The sequence below is a fragment of the Chiloscyllium punctatum genome, chromosome 2, assembly GCF_047496795.1.
Source record: "Chiloscyllium punctatum isolate Juve2018m chromosome 2, sChiPun1.3, whole genome shotgun sequence".
In the NCBI taxonomy this organism is placed as follows: domain Eukaryota; kingdom Metazoa; phylum Chordata; class Chondrichthyes; order Orectolobiformes; family Hemiscylliidae; genus Chiloscyllium; species Chiloscyllium punctatum.
Genome location: NC_092740.1, coordinates 104,252,860 through 104,272,034, shown reverse-complemented (window position 1 = coordinate 104,272,034; position 19,175 = coordinate 104,252,860). Strand labels below are relative to the sequence as shown.

The window sequence follows — 19,175 nt, the reverse complement described above, 5'->3', positions numbered from 1 at the left end:
AGGCAGAAAGAAAGAGTAGTCATGGCAGAAGAAAAAGAAAGAGAAAAGGAAATGAAACAGTTTGAATTGTGATTAAAAGCAGAGGATAAAGAAAAAGAAAGGATGACCTCAGTAGAAGAAAGGGAGAAAGTCACAGTTTTTGAACTTTAGAAGTTGGCAATGAAAGAGAAAAGTTGATATAAAATGGTAAAACTGAGGGCAGTGATGAAAAGCAAACCCATCATATCCAAAAGCCTGATTGGAATCTGTTTAAATATGCCCAAGTATTACCAATGTTTGGCAGCATTTTACCTTTCATTTGAGAAATTAGCTAAACGAATGAAATGCTGGTGACCATGTGGGGGATTGCTGATTCAAGCAAAATCGGTAGGTAGAGCTGGCAAGATGTTCGCATCACTATCGGAGGAGTTATCTGGGGAATATGATAAGGTAAATAAAAGCTGTCTTAAGTACATATGAACTAGTGCTAGAAGCCTGCAGACATTGAAGAAATCTAAGGAGGAAACCTGGTCAAATGTAGTCATGATTTGGAGATGCCGGTGTTGAACTGGGGTGTACAAAGTTAAAAATCACACAACACCACGTTACCACCTGATGAAGGAGTAACACTCCAAAAGCTAGTGTGCTTCCAATTAAACCTGTTGGACTATAACCTGGTGTTGTGTGATTTTTAACCTTGGTCAAATGTACTTAGAGTTTGAAAGGATCAAACAGAGTAACTTTAATAGATGGATAAGGGTATTGAAAATGAATCAAACATACAATGCTGTTAGAGAGACTGTTATATTGAAGGAGTTAAAAAATTCACTTTCTGAAATAGTGAGTACTCATGCAAGATCTGAGTCTTAAAACTGCAAGAGTAGCAGCAGAAATTACAAATGATTATGAGTTAGTTCATAAATCAAAGTTTGCCTTTCGACATTAGTTTCAATCTGTGAGAGATGGAAATTGAGGAAAAGAGAAATCTTCATGTGGTAAGGGAAAAGGAGATCTCATTGAATATAGTAAACATAATTTGTCACAGGTTAGAAAAGAAACCCATGGTGGGGAAGAGAGAAGTAGACGTTATGAAGTAAAGTCACAGCATTGGCAGTTTTTAAAATTATGTGGAGGTGCAGGTGTTGCACTGGGGTGAATAAACTTAAAAATAACACCACACCAAGTTAAAGTCCAACAGGTTTATTTGAAAGTAAAAGCTTTTGTTGCACTGCTGCTTTCACATGAATTTAATGTGGTGTCGTGTCAGTTTAAGAAAACACTGGGAAGACAGAGATGGTCAAAGAGGATAAGCCAGTGAGGTTTATTAAAATGATAAAGGAGACCCCAGTGCCTGGTCAGGAGTTGGTTCGTAAGAAAGTACCCCATCTCTTTAAAAAGTTTACCTGTCTGAGTAAGGTTTATGGATGTGCACCAGGAGAACTAAGTAAAGAAATTAAAATTTTAAGAGACAGAAGAGAAAGTCAATCTTTGGTGAGAGATGCCAGAAAAGCTGATAATATGTGAAATTCATGGTGAGAAGAGTAGTGCCTCATTTATAGCATAAGGTTGGAGAGTCGTGAAAAGTGGTGAAGTGCTAGTTGGCGTAATAGAGAAATTCTCTGTTCTGGAGATACAGTTTATCCTCTGGATTGATATAGCTAGATCACAGTTTGGAGTAATGCCTACTGTGGTTGAAAAGCTCCAGAAAGTATATCCTGGGCTTTTTCCTTGACTGTGGTAACAAGGTCACAAAGCCACAAGTAAAAATAGAAATGAAAGGACAAAGGTAGAGAAGTTGAAGTTGATTTACCCAAAAGTATTTTTGCTCAAATTGTTGAGGGGAAAAAACAAGAATAGGTGGAGGGCAAAGTGGATATTTTTAGTTCAGAGAGTTTAGTTAAATTGCAATTAAAAAATGAAAAAAAAAGCAGATGTATCTAAACACAAACACAGCAGAAGAATCTGAGTATATTGTGGAATGTTACTATCTTTAAAATGAAGCCTTATTGTGGAAATGGTGACCATGTGGGGCAGCACAGTTGCTCAGTGGTTTCTATTGCTGCCTCACAGTGCCAGAGACCCAGGTTCAATCACACCAAATCCAAAGGTGATTGTGTACAGTTTGCACATTCTTCCCTTGTCTGTGTGGGTTTCCTCTGGGTATTCTAGTTTCCTCCCACAGTCCAAACAAGTTAGATAGATTAACCAAGTGAAATTGCCCATGCTAAATTGTTTATCATCTATGTGTGTATATTAAGTGGATTAGCCATGGAAATGCAGGGTTACAGGTATAACGTAGGGGAGTGGGTCTGTTCGGGATGCTGTTTGAAGGGTTGGTGTGTACTAGATGCGCCAAAGGGCCCATTTCCATACTGTAAGGATTCTGTGATTACATATTCAGGCAGATGAAAAATGGGCAGAATTTCATCAAAGTTGTATTACCCATGGGCTATAGAAAGGAGGTGTGGCAGGCAGCACATGAGGTACCAGGAAGAGATCATTTGGGGGGTCAGGAAAACTTGAGACAAAATACAAAATATTTTTATTGGCATAAACTACACAGAGATATGGTTAAATTTGGCCAGACATGTTGTGTGTCAGGTAATAGGAAAACCTCAGGCAGAGACAAATACCTATTAATACCTTTTAGCATTTGAAGAATCTTTCACAAGAATCTTAATTTATTTTGTAGGACCTCTCCCTGAAACAAAAGGTGGGAATCAATGTTTGTTGACTATAATGGATGTGTCTACTTGACGTCCGGAGGCCATTTCAATATGCAATTTCACGGCTCGAAGGATTACAGAATTTTTTTAACTAATTTTTTTTAACAACCTACAGACATAAAATTAGATCAAGGCTCAAATCTTTCATCAAAATTACTCAAGGAAGTTATGGAGAGCTTAGGAATAAAACAATTTAAATTAATTGTATGCAATCCAGAATTACAAGGAACATTAAAATTGTGGCATCAAGGTCAAAACTATCCAGAGGTTTGGGAGAAAGGAATTCTTTTCGTATTTTTCACATTTAGGGATGCACATAATAAATCAGCTAAATTCAGTCCATTTGAATTAGTTTTCGTCACGAGGTGAGAGGACCAATGAAATTCATTGAGGAAAGCTTGCTAAGTAAGAGTTCAGAGACAACATATTCGGACAATGTTTCAAATTTTTGGGGAATATTAAGTAGAGTGGGTGAGCTGGCTAGATAGCATTTGAAAGCATGTGATGAAACCGGAAACAGACAAGAAATCCAAAGTTTGTAGTTTTGCAGAAAGAGATAACATATTAGTATTACTACTAGTGGTAGATGAAGTTTTAAAACTAAGGTTGCTAGGTCTTATCAAATTGAAAGGAAATGGAGTGGTGAAAACCCTGAATGTGTCATACTTAAATGGTATTTTGATAGGAAAGAAAAGCAAAAAGTGAATGCAGAACTTATTACAACTTGGAGTGAAAAACCAAATCCAGATAAATTTGAATTTGATATTTCTCAAATTAAATTAGATAATGAGTAAATTATTGAGTTACTTTCTAGAGGAAAATCAAAATGGTCTGAAATAATACAGTCACACGGAGAGAGTGGGAATAAACTTAGTTACTAGCATAATTATGCATAATGTAGCTTAATTTACAATTAGGCTTGTAAACTCAACCCTTCAAAATTGGCACACGTTCAAAAAATATGATCAAAGTGAGTTGCAGTGAATGGAGCTTATCCTTAGTAACGTGCGAAAACTGGGTGGTATCCAGCACCTATGTGTTGATTACCACAAAGTCAATGCAGTTCTAAAATCTGATTCGTATCCTATTCCATGGCTTGTCCCATATTTGAGAATATGGGACAAGCAACTTTTATTTTGAAGCTAGACTTTATCCAAGAGAGCAAAGGCAATTTCAGCTTTCATGATACTGAACTGACTTTACCATTTTCAAGTTATGCCATTTGGTATGAAAAATGCACCAGTTGCTTTTCAAAGACTAACCAACAAAGTCGTTTTGGGATTATCCGATTGTATGGCGTACATCGATGATCTGATGATTTTAGTCACACATGGAAGGAACATTTGGAGCATGCATTGGAATTGCTCAGTTAATTTCAGAAGATGGGCTTGGTGATAAACCTGGCTAACAGTGAGTTTGCAAAAGCCCAAGTCACATCCCTAGACCATATCATTGGATATGAACAGGAGGCCCCATGGGATTTGAAGACAAAGGGGAGTTTCTGCAACCATCCATGAAAAGGGAAACACTATGATTCCTGGGACAGAGTGTTTTTAAATCAAAATTTCATACCAAATTTTAGCAACATGGTTGCTCCACTAATTTGTTGAAGAACTGCAGAAAATTTCAGTGGATGGAGGAATGTCTGAAGGCATTTGATAGCCTGAAAGTTGTGTTAACCACAGCCTCCATTGTTAGCCACACCAAATTATGCACAGTCATGCAAAGTGACTATCAATGCAAGTGATGTGGATGTCAGTGCAAGAAGACAATAAGAAGATAGAAAGACCTATTGTGTATTTTTCAAGAAAGTTGAAGATTTGTCAACAGAAATATACCACAATTGAGAAGGAGACCTTGAGTTTGGTGTTGATGTTGCAACATTTCAGCATTTATGTTGCCAGTAAAGTATCTGAAACAATTATGTATACTGATCATCCTTTAACATTTGGAAAAAGATATTGCCAGACTGTATAGATGCAGTTTTTTGTTACACCTGTTTAATTTGAAAATATATATGTGGCAGAATAATAAAACGGAATTGCCTACACATCGTCTCAACTTTAATGAAGGAAGATGAAGGTGTTCGGTGGCAGTAGAAATAGAATGAAATGGACTGTAGTATTAAATGTTTGCATGCTTAGGGTTAATATAATATACATGTTATGTACTAATAGTGTAAGACTAATTGTTTTAATAAAAAGAATCCTTGTACATTGCTGGTTCCGCTTTTTTAAAGGAGTCGGTGCGATGATAGGTTTGAAAAGTGTATTTTATATGATGATAGGCTTTGAGAGGTGTACTTTGTCCTGCTTTTTATTTGAAGAGAGGTTTAGAGCCAGAGGTGCTGAAACTACTGAATTGGATTAAGTGTATAAGCAGCAAATGATAAAGCTAAGTGAGCCCAAAACCAAAACATCAGATCTAAGCTGTGCAATCCTGCTGAAACTGCTTATGAATGTGGTGGACAATCAAGCAACTCACAGGAGCAAGAGGCTTCACGAATAATCAGCATCCTCAATGATGAAAGAGGCCAGCACATCAGTGCAAAAGATAAAGCTGAGTCATTCACAGCAATCTTCAGCCCGAAGTGCCAAATGGATGATCTAGCTCAGCCTCCTCTAATGGTCCCTAGTATTACAAATACCAATCTTCAGCCAATTCTATTAATTCCTCATGATATCAAGATACACTAGGTACTGCAAAGTTTATGAACCCTGACAATACTCTAGTCAAAATTAGCTCAACTGTGCATATCCTATACTGATACTCTCCCAATGGGATGAGTGTGCAGTTTTCCCTACTCAAAACTTTTGTCAAATTGACATTTGTCAAATTATGCAATTAACAGGATCAAAACAAAGTCCTGTTTTTGTCATACAGTCACTCCATGGGATATGTTCTTGCTTTCTAGCTAATTTAAAAAGGACCACTGAATATTCTAATACTACACCTCCCACACTGACCTTCAATGGTACACTCACCTGCCCCACTTGTGAATATCTTGTAAATTCACTTAAAATGATTTTACTTTGATTTTTCTAATCTGTGTCATTGCCATGGGTAGTGTTGACGGTCGTTCGGATTCCCCTAGTGTCCCAAAGGAATGCAACAGGGCAACTTCCAACACTGCCATTCACTAAGGGTTTCCCTTCTTTATCCCACTGCTGATAACATATCCATAACGGAGAGGCCTGCAACCATTATTGCAGATTGGGATACATCCCTGAAGACAGTGGTATCTCTGTCACATCATGTTGAGGGTTGGGTCAGTCCAGGCCCTCCACGGGGAGGTTCTGGCATCCTGCTGGCCTGTAATCTCATGTCCTGGATTTGGGAATTATCTTGCAAAATGTCACTCTTGGCCAGAGTTGTTGCACTTGTACCGCTTGCTTTTGAGTTCTCCCTGTTCCTGAGACATTTCCTTTGCCTCTACCTACTGTTAGATAGACTGGAGGAGGTGCCCTCTGAGCATGCCTACCACAGCCTCCACCACAACCCTCTACCACATACCCGCAAAACAATTCCCCGCCACAACCTCCCACCACACATGCCCACGACACCCCAACCACCATCATCTCCAACATACCCCCCACCACAATCTACCACTACAAACTCCACCATATCCTAGCCACCACATCCCCTACCACAGCCCCCACCACAACCCCAATGCACCCCACCACACTGCCCACCACAACTCCACCACACCTCCACCACACCCCCACCACATCCCCAACCAGAGACCCCACCACACCGCTGCAGCACACAGTTTTTTTAATTCTAATTTTTTCCCCACTGTGAAAAGAAATACGTTTTTCAACGAACTCTCGAGTGGATAGAGGGAAAACAGAATATTTACTTATTTGAACTTAAGAGTCATAGAGTCTGACAGCACAGAGACAGGCCCTTTGACCCAAACTGGTCCAAGCTGACAAAAAATGTCCGTCCAAGCTAACCCTATTTCCCTGCACTTGGTCCATATCCTTTGAATCCTTTCCTATCCATGTAATTGTCCAAATGCCTTTTAAATGTTATTAATGTACCCTCCTCAACCACTTTTGCCGGAAGCTCATTCCGTATGCATAAAACCCTCTGTTTAAAAATGTTGCCCCTTGGGTTCCCTTTTATTCTCTCTCCTGTAACCTTAAACTGATGCCCTCTAGTCCTCAATTCTGCCACCCTCGGAAAAAGACTGAGAGAATTCATTTTATCCATGCCTCTCATGATCTTATATACTTTTATAAGATCTCCCCTCAATCTTGTATGCTCCAAAGTCCTAGTTTGTCCATCCTCGCACTATAACTTAGACCCTTGAGCTCAGACAACATCCTTGTAAATTTCTTCTGCTCTTTTTCCAGTTTAATAACAAAGTGGTCAAAACTGAACGCAGTACTCTTAAGTGCGGCCTCACCAAAGTCCTGTACAACTGTAACATAATTTCCCAACTCCCATACTCAATGCCCTAACTGATGAAGGCCAGTGTGCTAAAAGCCTGATTCACTGCCCTGCCTACCTGTGACTCCACTTTCAGAGAACTGTGAATCTGAACTCCAAAATCCCTGTATTCCAATACAATCCTTAAGGCCCTACCATCCACCATGAAACTCCTGCCTTGATTTGACTTTTCAAAATGCAAGACCTCACACTTATCCATATTAAACTCCATTTGCCATTTTCTGTTGCACTTCCACAGCTGATCAAGGTCGTGCTGCAATTTCTGACAACCTTCCTCACTGTCCACAATACCGCCTATTTTAGTGTCACCAGCAAACTGACTAATGAAGACTCCTGAAGAAGGGCTTATGCCCGAAATGTCGGTTCTCCTGTTCCTTGGATGCTGCCTGACCTGCTGCGCTTTTCCAGCAACACATTTTCAGCTCAAACTGACTAATGATGCCTTGTACACTCTCATCCAAATCATTGATACAGATAATGAACAGTAATGGGCCCAGCACTAACCTCTGAGGCCCTCGACTAGTCACAGGCCTCCAGTCCGAGAAGTGTCCTTCCACTTTTACCGTCTGCTTCCTACCATCAAGCCAATTTGCCTGCTCCCCCTGGATTCCATGCGATCTAACCTTCCAGAGCAGCCTACTGTGTGGAACCTTATCTGAAACCTTACTGAAATCCATATAACGTCTACTGCCCTGCCCTCGTCAAACTTCCTGGTCACTTCATCAAAGAACTCTAGCAAATTTGTGAAGCATGATCTCACACTCACAAAGCATGCTGACTACTCCTAATTAAACCCTGTCTTTCCAAATTTATCCCTCAGAATCCTCTCAAATAACTTACCTACCATAGATGTTAAGCTTACTGGTCTATAGTTCCCAGGCTTTTCTTTGCAGCTCTCCTTAGATAATAGCACAACATTCACTATCCTCCAGTCTTCCAGGACCTCACCCATGGCTAACATTAGAAAATAGAACATTACAGCGCAGTACAAAGTCTTTGGTCCTCGATGCTGTGCTGACCTGTGGAACCAACCTGAAGCCCATCTATCCTACACTATTCAATATTCATCTATGTGGTAAAAACAATGACTGCAGATGCTGGAAACCAGATTCTGGATTAGTGGTGCTGGAAGAGCACAGCAGTTCAGGCAGCATCCAAAGAGCTTCGAAATCAACGTTTCAGGCAAAAGCCCTTCATCAGCCCTTCCTGATGAAGGGCTTTTGCCCAAAACGTCGATTTCGAAGCTCCTTGGATGCTGCCTGAACTGCTGTGCTCTTCCAGCACCACTAATCCAGAATATTCATCTATGTGTTTATCCGATGATCATTCAAATGCCTTTAAAGTTGACAAGTCTACTACTGTTGCAGGCAATACTTTTCATACCCTTCTATTCTCTGAGTAAAGGAACTATGTCTTACATCTGTCCTATAATTATCTGCCCTCAATTTAAAGCTGTGCCCCCTTATGCTAGCCATCACCATCCAAGGAAAAAGGCTCTCACCCACTGATTATCTCATATTTCTTGATTAAGTCACCTCTCAACCTTCTCTCTAACAAAAACACCCTCACGTCCCTCAGCCGTTCCTCATAAGACCTACCATCCATACCAGGCAACATCCTAGTAAGTCTCCTCTGAACCCTTTCCAAAGCTTCTACATACTTCCTACAATGTGGCAACCAGAACAGTACACAATAATCCAAGTGCTGCCGCACCAGAGTTTTGTACACCTGTAGGATGACCTTGTGGCTCTGAAACTCAATCCCTCTACCAATAGAAGCTAACACACCATGTACCTTCTTAACAACTCAGTCAACCTGGGTGGCAACTTTCAAGGATCTATGTACATGGACACCAAGATTTCTCTGTTCATCTACACTACCAAGATTCTTACCATCAGCCCAGCAGTCTTAATTCCTATTGCTCCTTCCAAAGTGAATTACCTCACACTTTTCCCCATTAAACTGCATTTGCCACCTCTCAGCAAAGCTCTGCAGCTTATCTATGTCCCCCTGTAACCTGCACAATCCTTCAGCAATATCTCTTACTCCACCAACCTTAGTGCCATCCACAAATTTACTAACCCATCCTTCTACGCCCTTATCTAGATAAATATATAAAAATGACAAACAGCAGTGGCTCCAAAACAGATCCTTGCAGTACACCAGTAATAACTGAACTCCAGGATGAACATTTCCTATAAAACACCCTGTCTTCTTTCAGCTAGCCAACTTCTGATCCAAACTGCTAAATCACCATCAGGCCCATGCCTCCATGTTTTGTTCAATAGCGTACCATGGGGAACCTTATCAAACACCTCACTGAAATCCATATACACCGCATTTACTGCTTTACCCTCATTCACCTGTTTGGTCACCATCTCAATGAACTCAATAAGGTTTGTGAGGCACAAGCTACCCTTCACAAAAGGGTATGTTGACTATTCCAAATGAATTTATTCCTTTCTACATGATTCTACATTATCTCTTATAATCATTTCCAACACTTTACCCACAACCGAAGTAAGGCTCACTGGTCTATAATTACCAAGGTTGTCTCTACTCCCTTCTTGAACAAGGGGACAACTTTTGCTATCCTCCAGTCTTCTGGCACTATTCCTATAGACAATCACAACATAAAGATTAAAGCCAAAGGCTCTGTAATCTTCTCCCTGGCTTCACAGAGACTCGTAGGACAAATCCCATCCAGCCCAAGGGACTTATCTACTATCCTTGCTTGGCCCTAGTCATTCTTTTACTCCTGATATACTTATAGAAAGCTTTAGTGTTTTCCTTGATCCTACCTGCCAACAACTTCTCAAGCCCCCTCCTGGCTCTTCTTAGCTCTCTCTTTAGGTCTTTCCTGGCTAACTTGTAACTCTCAAGCGCTGTAACTGAGCCTTCATGCCTCATCCTCACATACGCCTTCTTTTTCTTCTTGATAAGAGTTTCAACTTCTTTAGTAAACCATGGCTCCCTTGCACAACCACTTTCTTCCTGCCTGACAGGCACATACTTATCAAGGACAAGCAGTAGCTGTTCCTTGAATAAGCTGCACATTTCAATTGTGCCCATTCCCTGCAGTTTCCTTCCCCATCCTATGCATCCTAAATCTTGTCTAACCACATCATAATTGCCTTCCCCTTAGCAATCCTCTTGCTGAGATATTTGTGTCATTGATAGTCAGAGGTGAGGTGCCGGAAGACTGGAGGTTGGCAAACGTGGTGCCACTGTTTAAGAAAGGCAGTAAAGACAAGCCAGGGAACTATAGACCGGTGAGCCTGAGCTCAGTGGTGGGCAAGTTGTTGGAGGGAATCCTGAGGGACAGGGTGTAAATGTACTTGGAAAGGCAAGGACTGATTAGGGATAGTCAACATGGCTTTGTGCATGGGAAATCATGTCTCATAAACTTGATTGAGTTTTTTGAAGAAGTAACAAAGAAGATTGATGAGGGCAGAGCAGTAGATATGATCTATATGGACTTCAGCAAGGCATTCGATAAGGTACCCCATGGGAGACTGATTAGCAAGGTTAGATTTCATGGAATACAGAGAAAACTAGCCATTTGGATACAGAACGGCTCAAAGGTGGTAGTGGAGGGTTGTTTTTCAGACTGGAGGCCTGTGACCAGTGGAGTGCCACAAGGATCGGTGCTGGGTCCTCTACTTTTTGTCATTTACATAAATGATTTGGATGCGAGCATAAGAGGTACAGTTAGTAAGTTTGCAGATGACACCAAAATTGGAGGTATAGTGGACAGTGAAGAGGGTTACCTCCGATTACAACAGGATCTGGACCAGATGGCAAATGGGCTGAGAAGTTTTGTCCCTTCCCGAGTAAGACCCTCAATATACTGCTTGAGGAACCTTTCCTGAATGCACTTAACAGATTCCATTCCATCTAAGCCCTTAACACTCTGGCAGTCCCAGCTTCTGTTTGGAAAATGAAAATCCCCTGCTGTGAAAATCCTATTGCTCCTGTAATTCTCCACACTCTCCTTGCATGTTTGTTCCTCTAGTTCCCATTGTCTATTTGGTGGCCTACAGTAAAACCCCAATAATGTCACCATCCCCTTCTTATTCCTGATCTCCACCCACAAAGCCTTATTAGATAATCCTTTGTTATTTCATCTCTGATTACGATTGTGATATTCACCTTAATCTAAATGAAACTGCCCTTCCCCTCCTTCCACCACCTCTGTCTCACCTAAACCACCAGTACCCTGGCATATTAAGTTGCCAGTCCTGTCCCTCCCTTAGCCACCTTCCTGTAATGGCTATAATATCCTAGTCCCGCGTACCTGTCCACACTCTGAGCTTATCGGCCTTACCTGTCAGCCCTCTTGCTTTAAATAAATGCAATTTAATCCAATAGGCATTCCTTACTCCCAGTCATGTTCCAGCCTGACCTGTTTCTTCAATTTACTATTCAGAACTTCCAGAAGGTATTCAACAAGATTCCTCACAAAGTAATATGTAATAAGACAAGAGCCCACAGTGTTAGAGGAAGTACATTGGCATGGGTGGAAAATTGGTTAAAGAGCATGAAACAGCAAGTGGAGATAAAGAGTTCTCTTTCAGGTTGTCAATCCGTGACCAGTGGGATTTCACAGGGGTCAGTGTTGGGATCACAACTGTTATTAATACATATTAATGACTTGGAGGAATGAAGTGAATGTACTGTGGACTGGTTTGTCGAAAGTATGAAAATAGGTGGAAAGACAAGTGCGAGTTTCCAGAAAAGTATTGATAAACATAAACAATAAACCTAATTGAGTGGTCAAAATATTGGCAAATGGAGTCTAATGTGTAAAAATGTGAAGTTTTTAATTTTGAAAGGGAGAACAAAAAAAAAGATCTAAGAAAGCTGCAACACAAAGGGACTTGGGGTTACTTGTACATTAAGCACAAAAGCTGCACAGGTGCAGCAGGTAATCTGGACTAATAATGGAATGTTGACCCTTATTTCAAGGGTTCGGAATATAAGAATAGATAGGTCTTAGTGCAGCTGCACAAGATGCTGGTGAGACCACAGCTGGAGTACTGAACAGTTTTTGTTAGCTTATTTAAGGAAACATTTCATTGGAGGCACTTTAAAGAAAGTTCTAGGAGAAAGTGAGGACTGCAGATGCTGGAGATCAGAGCTGAAAATGTGTTGCTGGAAAAGTGCAGCAGGTCAGGCAGCATCTGAGGAGCAGGAGAAGGGCTCATGCCCGAAACGTCGATTCTCCTGCTCCTTGGATGCTGCCTGACCTGCTGCACTTTTCCAGCAACACATTTTCAACTTTAAAGAAAGTTGACTTGGATGATCCCTCGTATGGAGTGATTTTCGTATAAGCGAAGGCTAAACAGGTTTAGACGCTACTCGCTGGAGTTTAGAAGGAAGAGCAGTGACCTCATTGAGATTTGTAAGATTTTTAAGAGGCTTAACAAGATAAATGATATTTCCCTTCATGGGAGCATCTAGGACTAGAGTACATTTTCTCAAAATAAAGGCGCACCAATTTAAGGCTAAGATGAGGAGGAGTCATTTTCTTTCCAACAATTACGGTATTTGGAAATCCTTGCCACAGAAGCCTATATATCAGGGTCCTTGTGAATATTTAAGGCCCCCATCATATCTTCCTGTGTACTTGATCCTATAGAGCAGTTACTGCCAGGGGATTTATGAACTATTCCCACAAGTGACTTTTTACCTTTACTGTTTGTTGATTCTACATCTTTAGAACTGAGGTCATCTCCTACAAAACAACTAATGTGATCCTCAATTAACCAAGCTACGCCACCATCTTTTCCTCTCATCATTCCAAAATGTCAAATACTCGTAGATATTCAGGTCCCAGTCTTTGTCACCTTGCAGTCACAAACTTTGTAAAATGCACATTTAATTCATCCATTTTGTTACAAACTCTGTGCTCATTCAGGTGAAATATCTTTAGTTATACCTTTTACTATTTTTGTGCTTCTGTTGACACACTCTCAAATTTTTCTGTCCTGACAGTCTGATCATCATTACATTTGTTGCTACCTTACTCCGCTTTGTCCTTTCATTTAAACCTAGTAATTCTCCCCTCTCGTGATTCATCGAGACATTCTGTTTAGAATGCCTTCCTCTCTATCATTTCAATTGTATGACTTGCTAGAATATTGATCCCAGCAAGGAACAGTCTGAATGTACAGCTTTCACTTTCCCCAGTTGTCCATGAATCAAAATCTTTGAGCCATGTATTCAAGTTGCTAATGTAATTTACTCTATGCTAATTTGATGATGGCTCAAATAACAAAGAAATCTGTTAGTTCTACCACTCAGAGCTACTTACAGCAACAATCACAGAACCCCTACAGTATGGAAACAGGCCATTTTGGCCCAACAAGTCCACACTGACCCTCTAAAGAGTAACCCATTCCCCTACCCTATTACTCTACATTTACCCCTGACTAATGCACCCAACCTACATACCCCTGAATACTATGGGCAATTTAGCATGGCCAATTTACCTAATCTGCATAACGTGCACATCTTTAGACTGTGGGAGGGAACCAGAACACCCTGAGGAGACAACAGGGAGAATGTGCAAACTCTATACAGTCGCCCGAGGCTGGAATTGAATCCAGGACTCAGGTGCTGTGAGAGAGCAGTGCTAGCCACTGTGCCGCCTTTGTTTCCTTCTTTTGAATAATTTAATGTATTGAATGACTGCATCAACTTTCACACATTGTTTTTGCTTGCCTTCTATTTTGAAAATAGTGAACAAAAAGAACATGCATCAGAAAGCAAATTAACCTTTTGGATAACCTATGGTTCCCACCTCTGAATAATATAACAACACTGCTGCTCATTTTGTGGTGAGATGCCCTTGATGTGCTGATTTGGAACACACTTCAGTCCCCTGGTGCCTTCATTGTATAGGAAAAGTAATAAAACCTTCCTCAGAGGCTTCAATCTCTGAGGCCTATGGTTTGAGCTGTTCATGAGAGTCCCTGATGGACCTTACAGAGGTTCTGGATTAAATTTGCTCACTGAGCTGGAAGGTTCATTTTCAGATGTTTTGTCATTATATTAGGTAACATCATCAGTGAGATTCTGGTGAAGCACCGGTGTAGGTGCCCGTTTCTATTTATGTGTTTAGGTTTCCTTGGATTGGTGATGTCCTTTTTTGTGAAAATGCCATTTCCAGTTCTTTTTCTCAGAGTGTGGTAATTAGGGTCCAAGTCAATCATCTAGCAATACTCCAATGGACAGTGAGGACGCAAAGATCATCAACAAAGGCGCAGCAATCTCTTTCCTCACTTCCTGTAGCAACCTTGGCTATATCCCATCTTGGCTATATCTGTCCTTGCATTTTTCAAAATTTCCAGCCCATCCTCCTCCTCCTTAACATCAACGTGTTTGAGCATACCAGCATATTTCACCCTGTCCTCACAAATAACAAGTTCCTTCTCACTAGTGAACACTGAAACAAAGTACCCTCACTTTGACCATCTTCTTGTTCCTCACATAGGTGTAAAGCCTTAAGGCTTTTGTTAATCCTACCTGCCAAGGCTTTTTCATGCCCCTTTCCAGCTCTACTTAATCCATTCTTCACTTCCTAGCCTTGTCTGATCCTTGCCTCCTCAACCTCAAGTAAGCTTCCTTCTTCCTCTTGACTAGATATTCCACATCCCTTGTGACCCTTCCTTCACCCTACCATCCCTTCCTTGCCTCAGTGGGACAAACCTATCCAGCACTTGCAGCAAGTGGTCCCTAAACAACCTCCAAATTTCTGTTGTGCATTTCCTTGAGAATATCTGTTCCCAATTTATGCTCCACAGTTCCTGCCTATTAGCGTTGAAATTTCCCCCTCCCCCAGTTAAATATTTCCCCATATCGTCTGTTCCTATCCCTCTCCATGACTACAGTAAAGGTCAGGGAGTTGTGATCACTATCACTGAAATGCTCTCCCACCAAGAGATCTGACACCTGACCTGGTTCGTTACCAAGCACCAAATCCAACATGGCCTCCTGCACACATGACAAAATCTGCTTCAGCTAAACTATTTGCACTAAGGAATTTGCAATCAATATTAGAGATGTTGAAGTCACCCATTGCAACAACCCTACTACTTCTTCACCTTTTTGAAAATCTGCCTCCCAATTTGCTCCTCTCTGCCTCTGGAAAATGAAACAGCAATTTCCTTCATGGTTGTGGTTTTTGTTCAGGTTTGAAGCAACTGCGAAACTAATTTGATCTTTACACGATCTTTTGATCTTGGTTAGAATGTTCTTTTCTGTTTTGGTTCTTTCTTTTACTCTGTACTCATGAAATTTATTTCTACTGCCCAGAGATTGACAGACAAGAAAACCAGAAGAAAGAATTTCAGCTTTATGATACACCTTGTGAACTTGAACAGAACAATACAATCTCAGATACAGAGGGTGACGCTAGTTACCTAAAAGAAAGCAAGTTACCACAACATGACACAAGACCTGCAAAGGAATATGATCAGCCATGGGAATGGAGTAAGATTGCAGGCCGAACTCTTGCAGGTACTAGTTCAAACTTAGTTTTAGATGCGTCAGTCAGCTGCATTGCTCTAACTCTATTCTCCCATGTCTCTGATCAGAGGCTCCAGCCAAGGAGTGAATTGGCATTAAGGATCATAATGCCTATACAGATGACCTAAACCTAGAAAGACAAGTAGGTTTTTCTCACCAATAAATGAGCCATACTGGACTTAAATGTTAACACAGTTTCTCTCTGCATTGATCCTACTGGATCTGAATATTTTGAGCATTTTCTGTTTCAAGTTCAGATTTCCAGCAAAAAAAGTACTTTACTATTACATTTGATTCAGGTTGAACAAAGTTCAACCTCATCCCTAACAAAACCATCTGCAATCACAGATCATATAATGAGGTTTTTTTTTGCATGTTGATTTTCACACAAGTCGTTTCACTATGGATAAGAACAGCCTTCAAATTAACTGTACCAGGGAGAAATTGAAGTCTTTTAACTTGTGCCCGGGCCTGTGTGAAGTATGCATATATAGAACGGCTATCTAAATATTATAGACCAAACTCCAAGACACATGGCTAGTTTCAATGCTGTGCCAAATTACCATGGAGTGTGCATAATTGATCAGTCAACTCATGTTTGTATGAGAGGGATACTGTGTGAAAGAAACAAGGAGTGTGCGTGTGTAAGAGAAAGAGAGGCAGGTATGTTTGTGTGTGAGAGACGGACAGAGGGAAGATGTCTGTGTGAGAGAGAGAGAGACTGTGTTCTGTGTGTGTGAGAGAGAGACTGTGTTTGTGAGAGAGACTGTGTGAGAGAGAGAGAGAGAGACTGTGTGTGTGTGAGAGAGAGAGACTGTGTGTGTGTGAGAGAGAGAGAGAGAGAGACTGTGTGTGAGAGAGAGACTGTGTGTGTGTGAGAGAGAGACTGTGTGTGTGTGAGAGAGAGAGAGACCGTGTGTGAGAGAGAGAGACTGTGTGTGAGAGAGAGAGACTGTGTGTATGAGAGAGAGAGACACTGTGTGTGTGAGAGAGAAAGAGAGACAATGTGTGTGAGAGAGAGTGTGTGTGTGTGAGACAGAGAGAGATTGCGTGTGTGAGACAGAGAGAGACTGTGTGTGTGAGACAGAGAGGACTGTGTGTGAGAGAGAGAGAGAAGGACTGTGCGTGTGTGAGAGAGAGAGAAGGACGGTGTGTGAGAGAGAGAGAAGGGCTGTGTGTGTGTGAGACAGAGAGAGACTCTGTATGTGTGTGTGAGGGAGAGAGGGATTGTGTGTGTGAGGGAGAGAGAGATTGAGTGTGTGTGTGAGAGAGACAGTCTATATGTGTGAGAGAGAGGGAGACTCTGTGTGTGAAAGAGAGACTGTGTGAGAGAGAGAGAGAGAAGGACTGTGTGTGTATGTGAGAGAGAGAGAGAGAAGGACTGTGTGTGTGAGAGAGAGACTGTGTGTGAGAGAGGGAGACTGTGTGTTTGTGTGTGAGAGAAAGACTGTGTGTGTGCGAGAGAGGGAGAGACTGTGTGTGTTTGTGTGAGAGAGATTGTGTGTGTGAGAGAGAGAGACAGTGTGTATGTATATCAGAGAGAGACTGTGAGTGTGTGTGTGTGTGTGTGTGTGTGTGTGTGTGTGTGAGAGAGAGAGAGAGAGAGACCGTGTGAGAGAGAAAAACTGTGTGAGAGAGAGAGACTGTGTGTATGAGAGAGAGAGACTGTGTGTGTGAGAGAGAAAGAGAGACACTGTGTATGTGTGAGAGAGAGAGAGAGAGACACTGTGTATGTGTGTGTGAGAGAGAGACACTGTGTGTGTGAGAGAGAGAGAGAGACTATGTGTGTGTGAGAGAGAGACTGTGTGTGAGAGAGAGACTGTGTGTGTGAGAGAGAGAGAGACTGTGTGAGAGGGAGAGACTGTGTGTGAGAGAGAGAGACTGTGTGTGTGAGAGAGAGAGAGAGACTGTGTGTGAGAGAGAGAGAGAGACTGTGTGTGAGAGAAAGAGAGAGACTGTGTGTGTGAGAGAGAGAGAGAGACTCTGTGTGTGTGTGAGAGAGAGAGAGACTGTGTGTGTGAGAGAGAGAGAGACTGTGTGTGTGAGAGAGAGAGTGTGTGTGTGAGACAGAGAGAGACTGTGTGTGTGAGACAGAGAGGACTGTGTGTGAGAGAGAGAGAGAGAAGGACTGTGCGTGTGTGAGAGAGAGAGAAGGACGGTGTGTGAGAGAGAGAGACTCTGTATGTGTGTGTGCGGGAGAGAGGGATTGTGTGTGTGAGGGAGAGAGGGATTGTGTGTGTGAGGGAGAGAGAGATTGAGTGTGTGTGTGTGAGAGAGACAGTCTATGTGAGGGAGAGAGAGATTGAGTGTGTGTGTGAGAGAGACAGTCTATGTGTGTGAGAGAGAGGGAGACTGTGTGAAAGAGAGACTGTGAGAGAGAGAGAGAAGGACTGTGTGTGTGTGAGAGAGAGAGAGAGAAGGACTGTGTGTGTGAGAGAGAGAGACTGTGTGTGAGAGAGGGAGACTGTGTGTTTGTGTGTGAGAGAAAGACTGTGTGTGTGCGAGAGAGGGAGAGACTGTGTGTTTGTGTGAGAGAGAGAGCAAGAGAGATTGTGTTTGTGAGAGAGAGACAGTGTGTATGTATGTCAGAGAGAGACTGTTTGTGTGAGAGAGAGACTGTGAGTGTGTGTGTGTGTGAGCGAAAGAGACTGTGTGTGTGTTTGAGAGTGAGAGACTGTGTACGAGTGTGTGTGACAGACAAAGTCTGTGTGTGTGTGTGTGTGAGAGAGAGAGAGAGAGACTGTGTGTGAGAGAGAGACTGTGTGTGTGAGACAGAGAGGACTGTGTGTGTGAGAGAGAGAGAAGGACTGTGCGTGTGTGTGAGAGAGAGAGACTCTGTATGTGTGTGTGAGGGAGAGAGAGATTGAGTGTGTGTGTGTGAGAGAGACTGTGTGTGTGAGAGAGACTGTGTGTGTGAGAGAGAGAGACTCTGTGTGTGAAAGAGAGACTATGTGAAAGAGAGAGAGAAGGACTGTGTGTGTGTGAGGGAGAGAGAGATTGAGTGTGTGAATGAGAGCTAGACTGTGTGTGTGAACGAGTGATAGACTGTGTGTGAGAGAGATCGACTGTGTTTGAGAGAGAGAGACTATGTGTGTGAGAGAGACTGTGTGTGTTTGTGTGAGAGAGAGAGCGAGAGAGACTGTGTGTGAGAGAGACAGACAGTGTGTATGTATGTCTGAGAGAGACTGTGTGTGAGAGAGAGAGAGAGACTGTATGTGTGTAAGAGAGAGACACTGTATGTGTGAGAGAGAGAGAGACAGTGTGTGTGTGAGAGAGAGATTGTGCGTGTGAGAGAGAGACTGTGTGTGAGAGAGACGTTTTGTGAGTGAGAGAGAGACTGTGTGTGTGTGTGAGCGAGACTGTGTGTGTGAGCGAAAGAGACTATGTGTGTGTTTGAGAGTGAGAGACTGTGTACGAGTGTGTGTGACAGACAAAGTCTGTATGAGAGAGAGGGAGAGACTGTATATGTGAGAGAGGGAGAGA

At 41.9% G+C, this 19,175-nt stretch overlaps 1 protein-coding gene across 1 annotated transcript in view; it reads left to right on the top strand.

Moving 5' to 3' along the window:
* The window catches only part of LOC140487271 (SH2 domain-containing adapter protein F-like), a 225,309-nt gene that overhangs the window by 138,835 nt on the left and 67,299 nt on the right, over window positions 1-19,175 (top strand). The window contains exon 3 of the mRNA XM_072586889.1: window positions 15,480-15,683. Coding sequence (XP_072442990.1) covers window positions 15,480-15,683 — 204 coding nt within the window. The remainder of the gene's footprint in view (window positions 1-15,479; window positions 15,684-19,175) is intronic.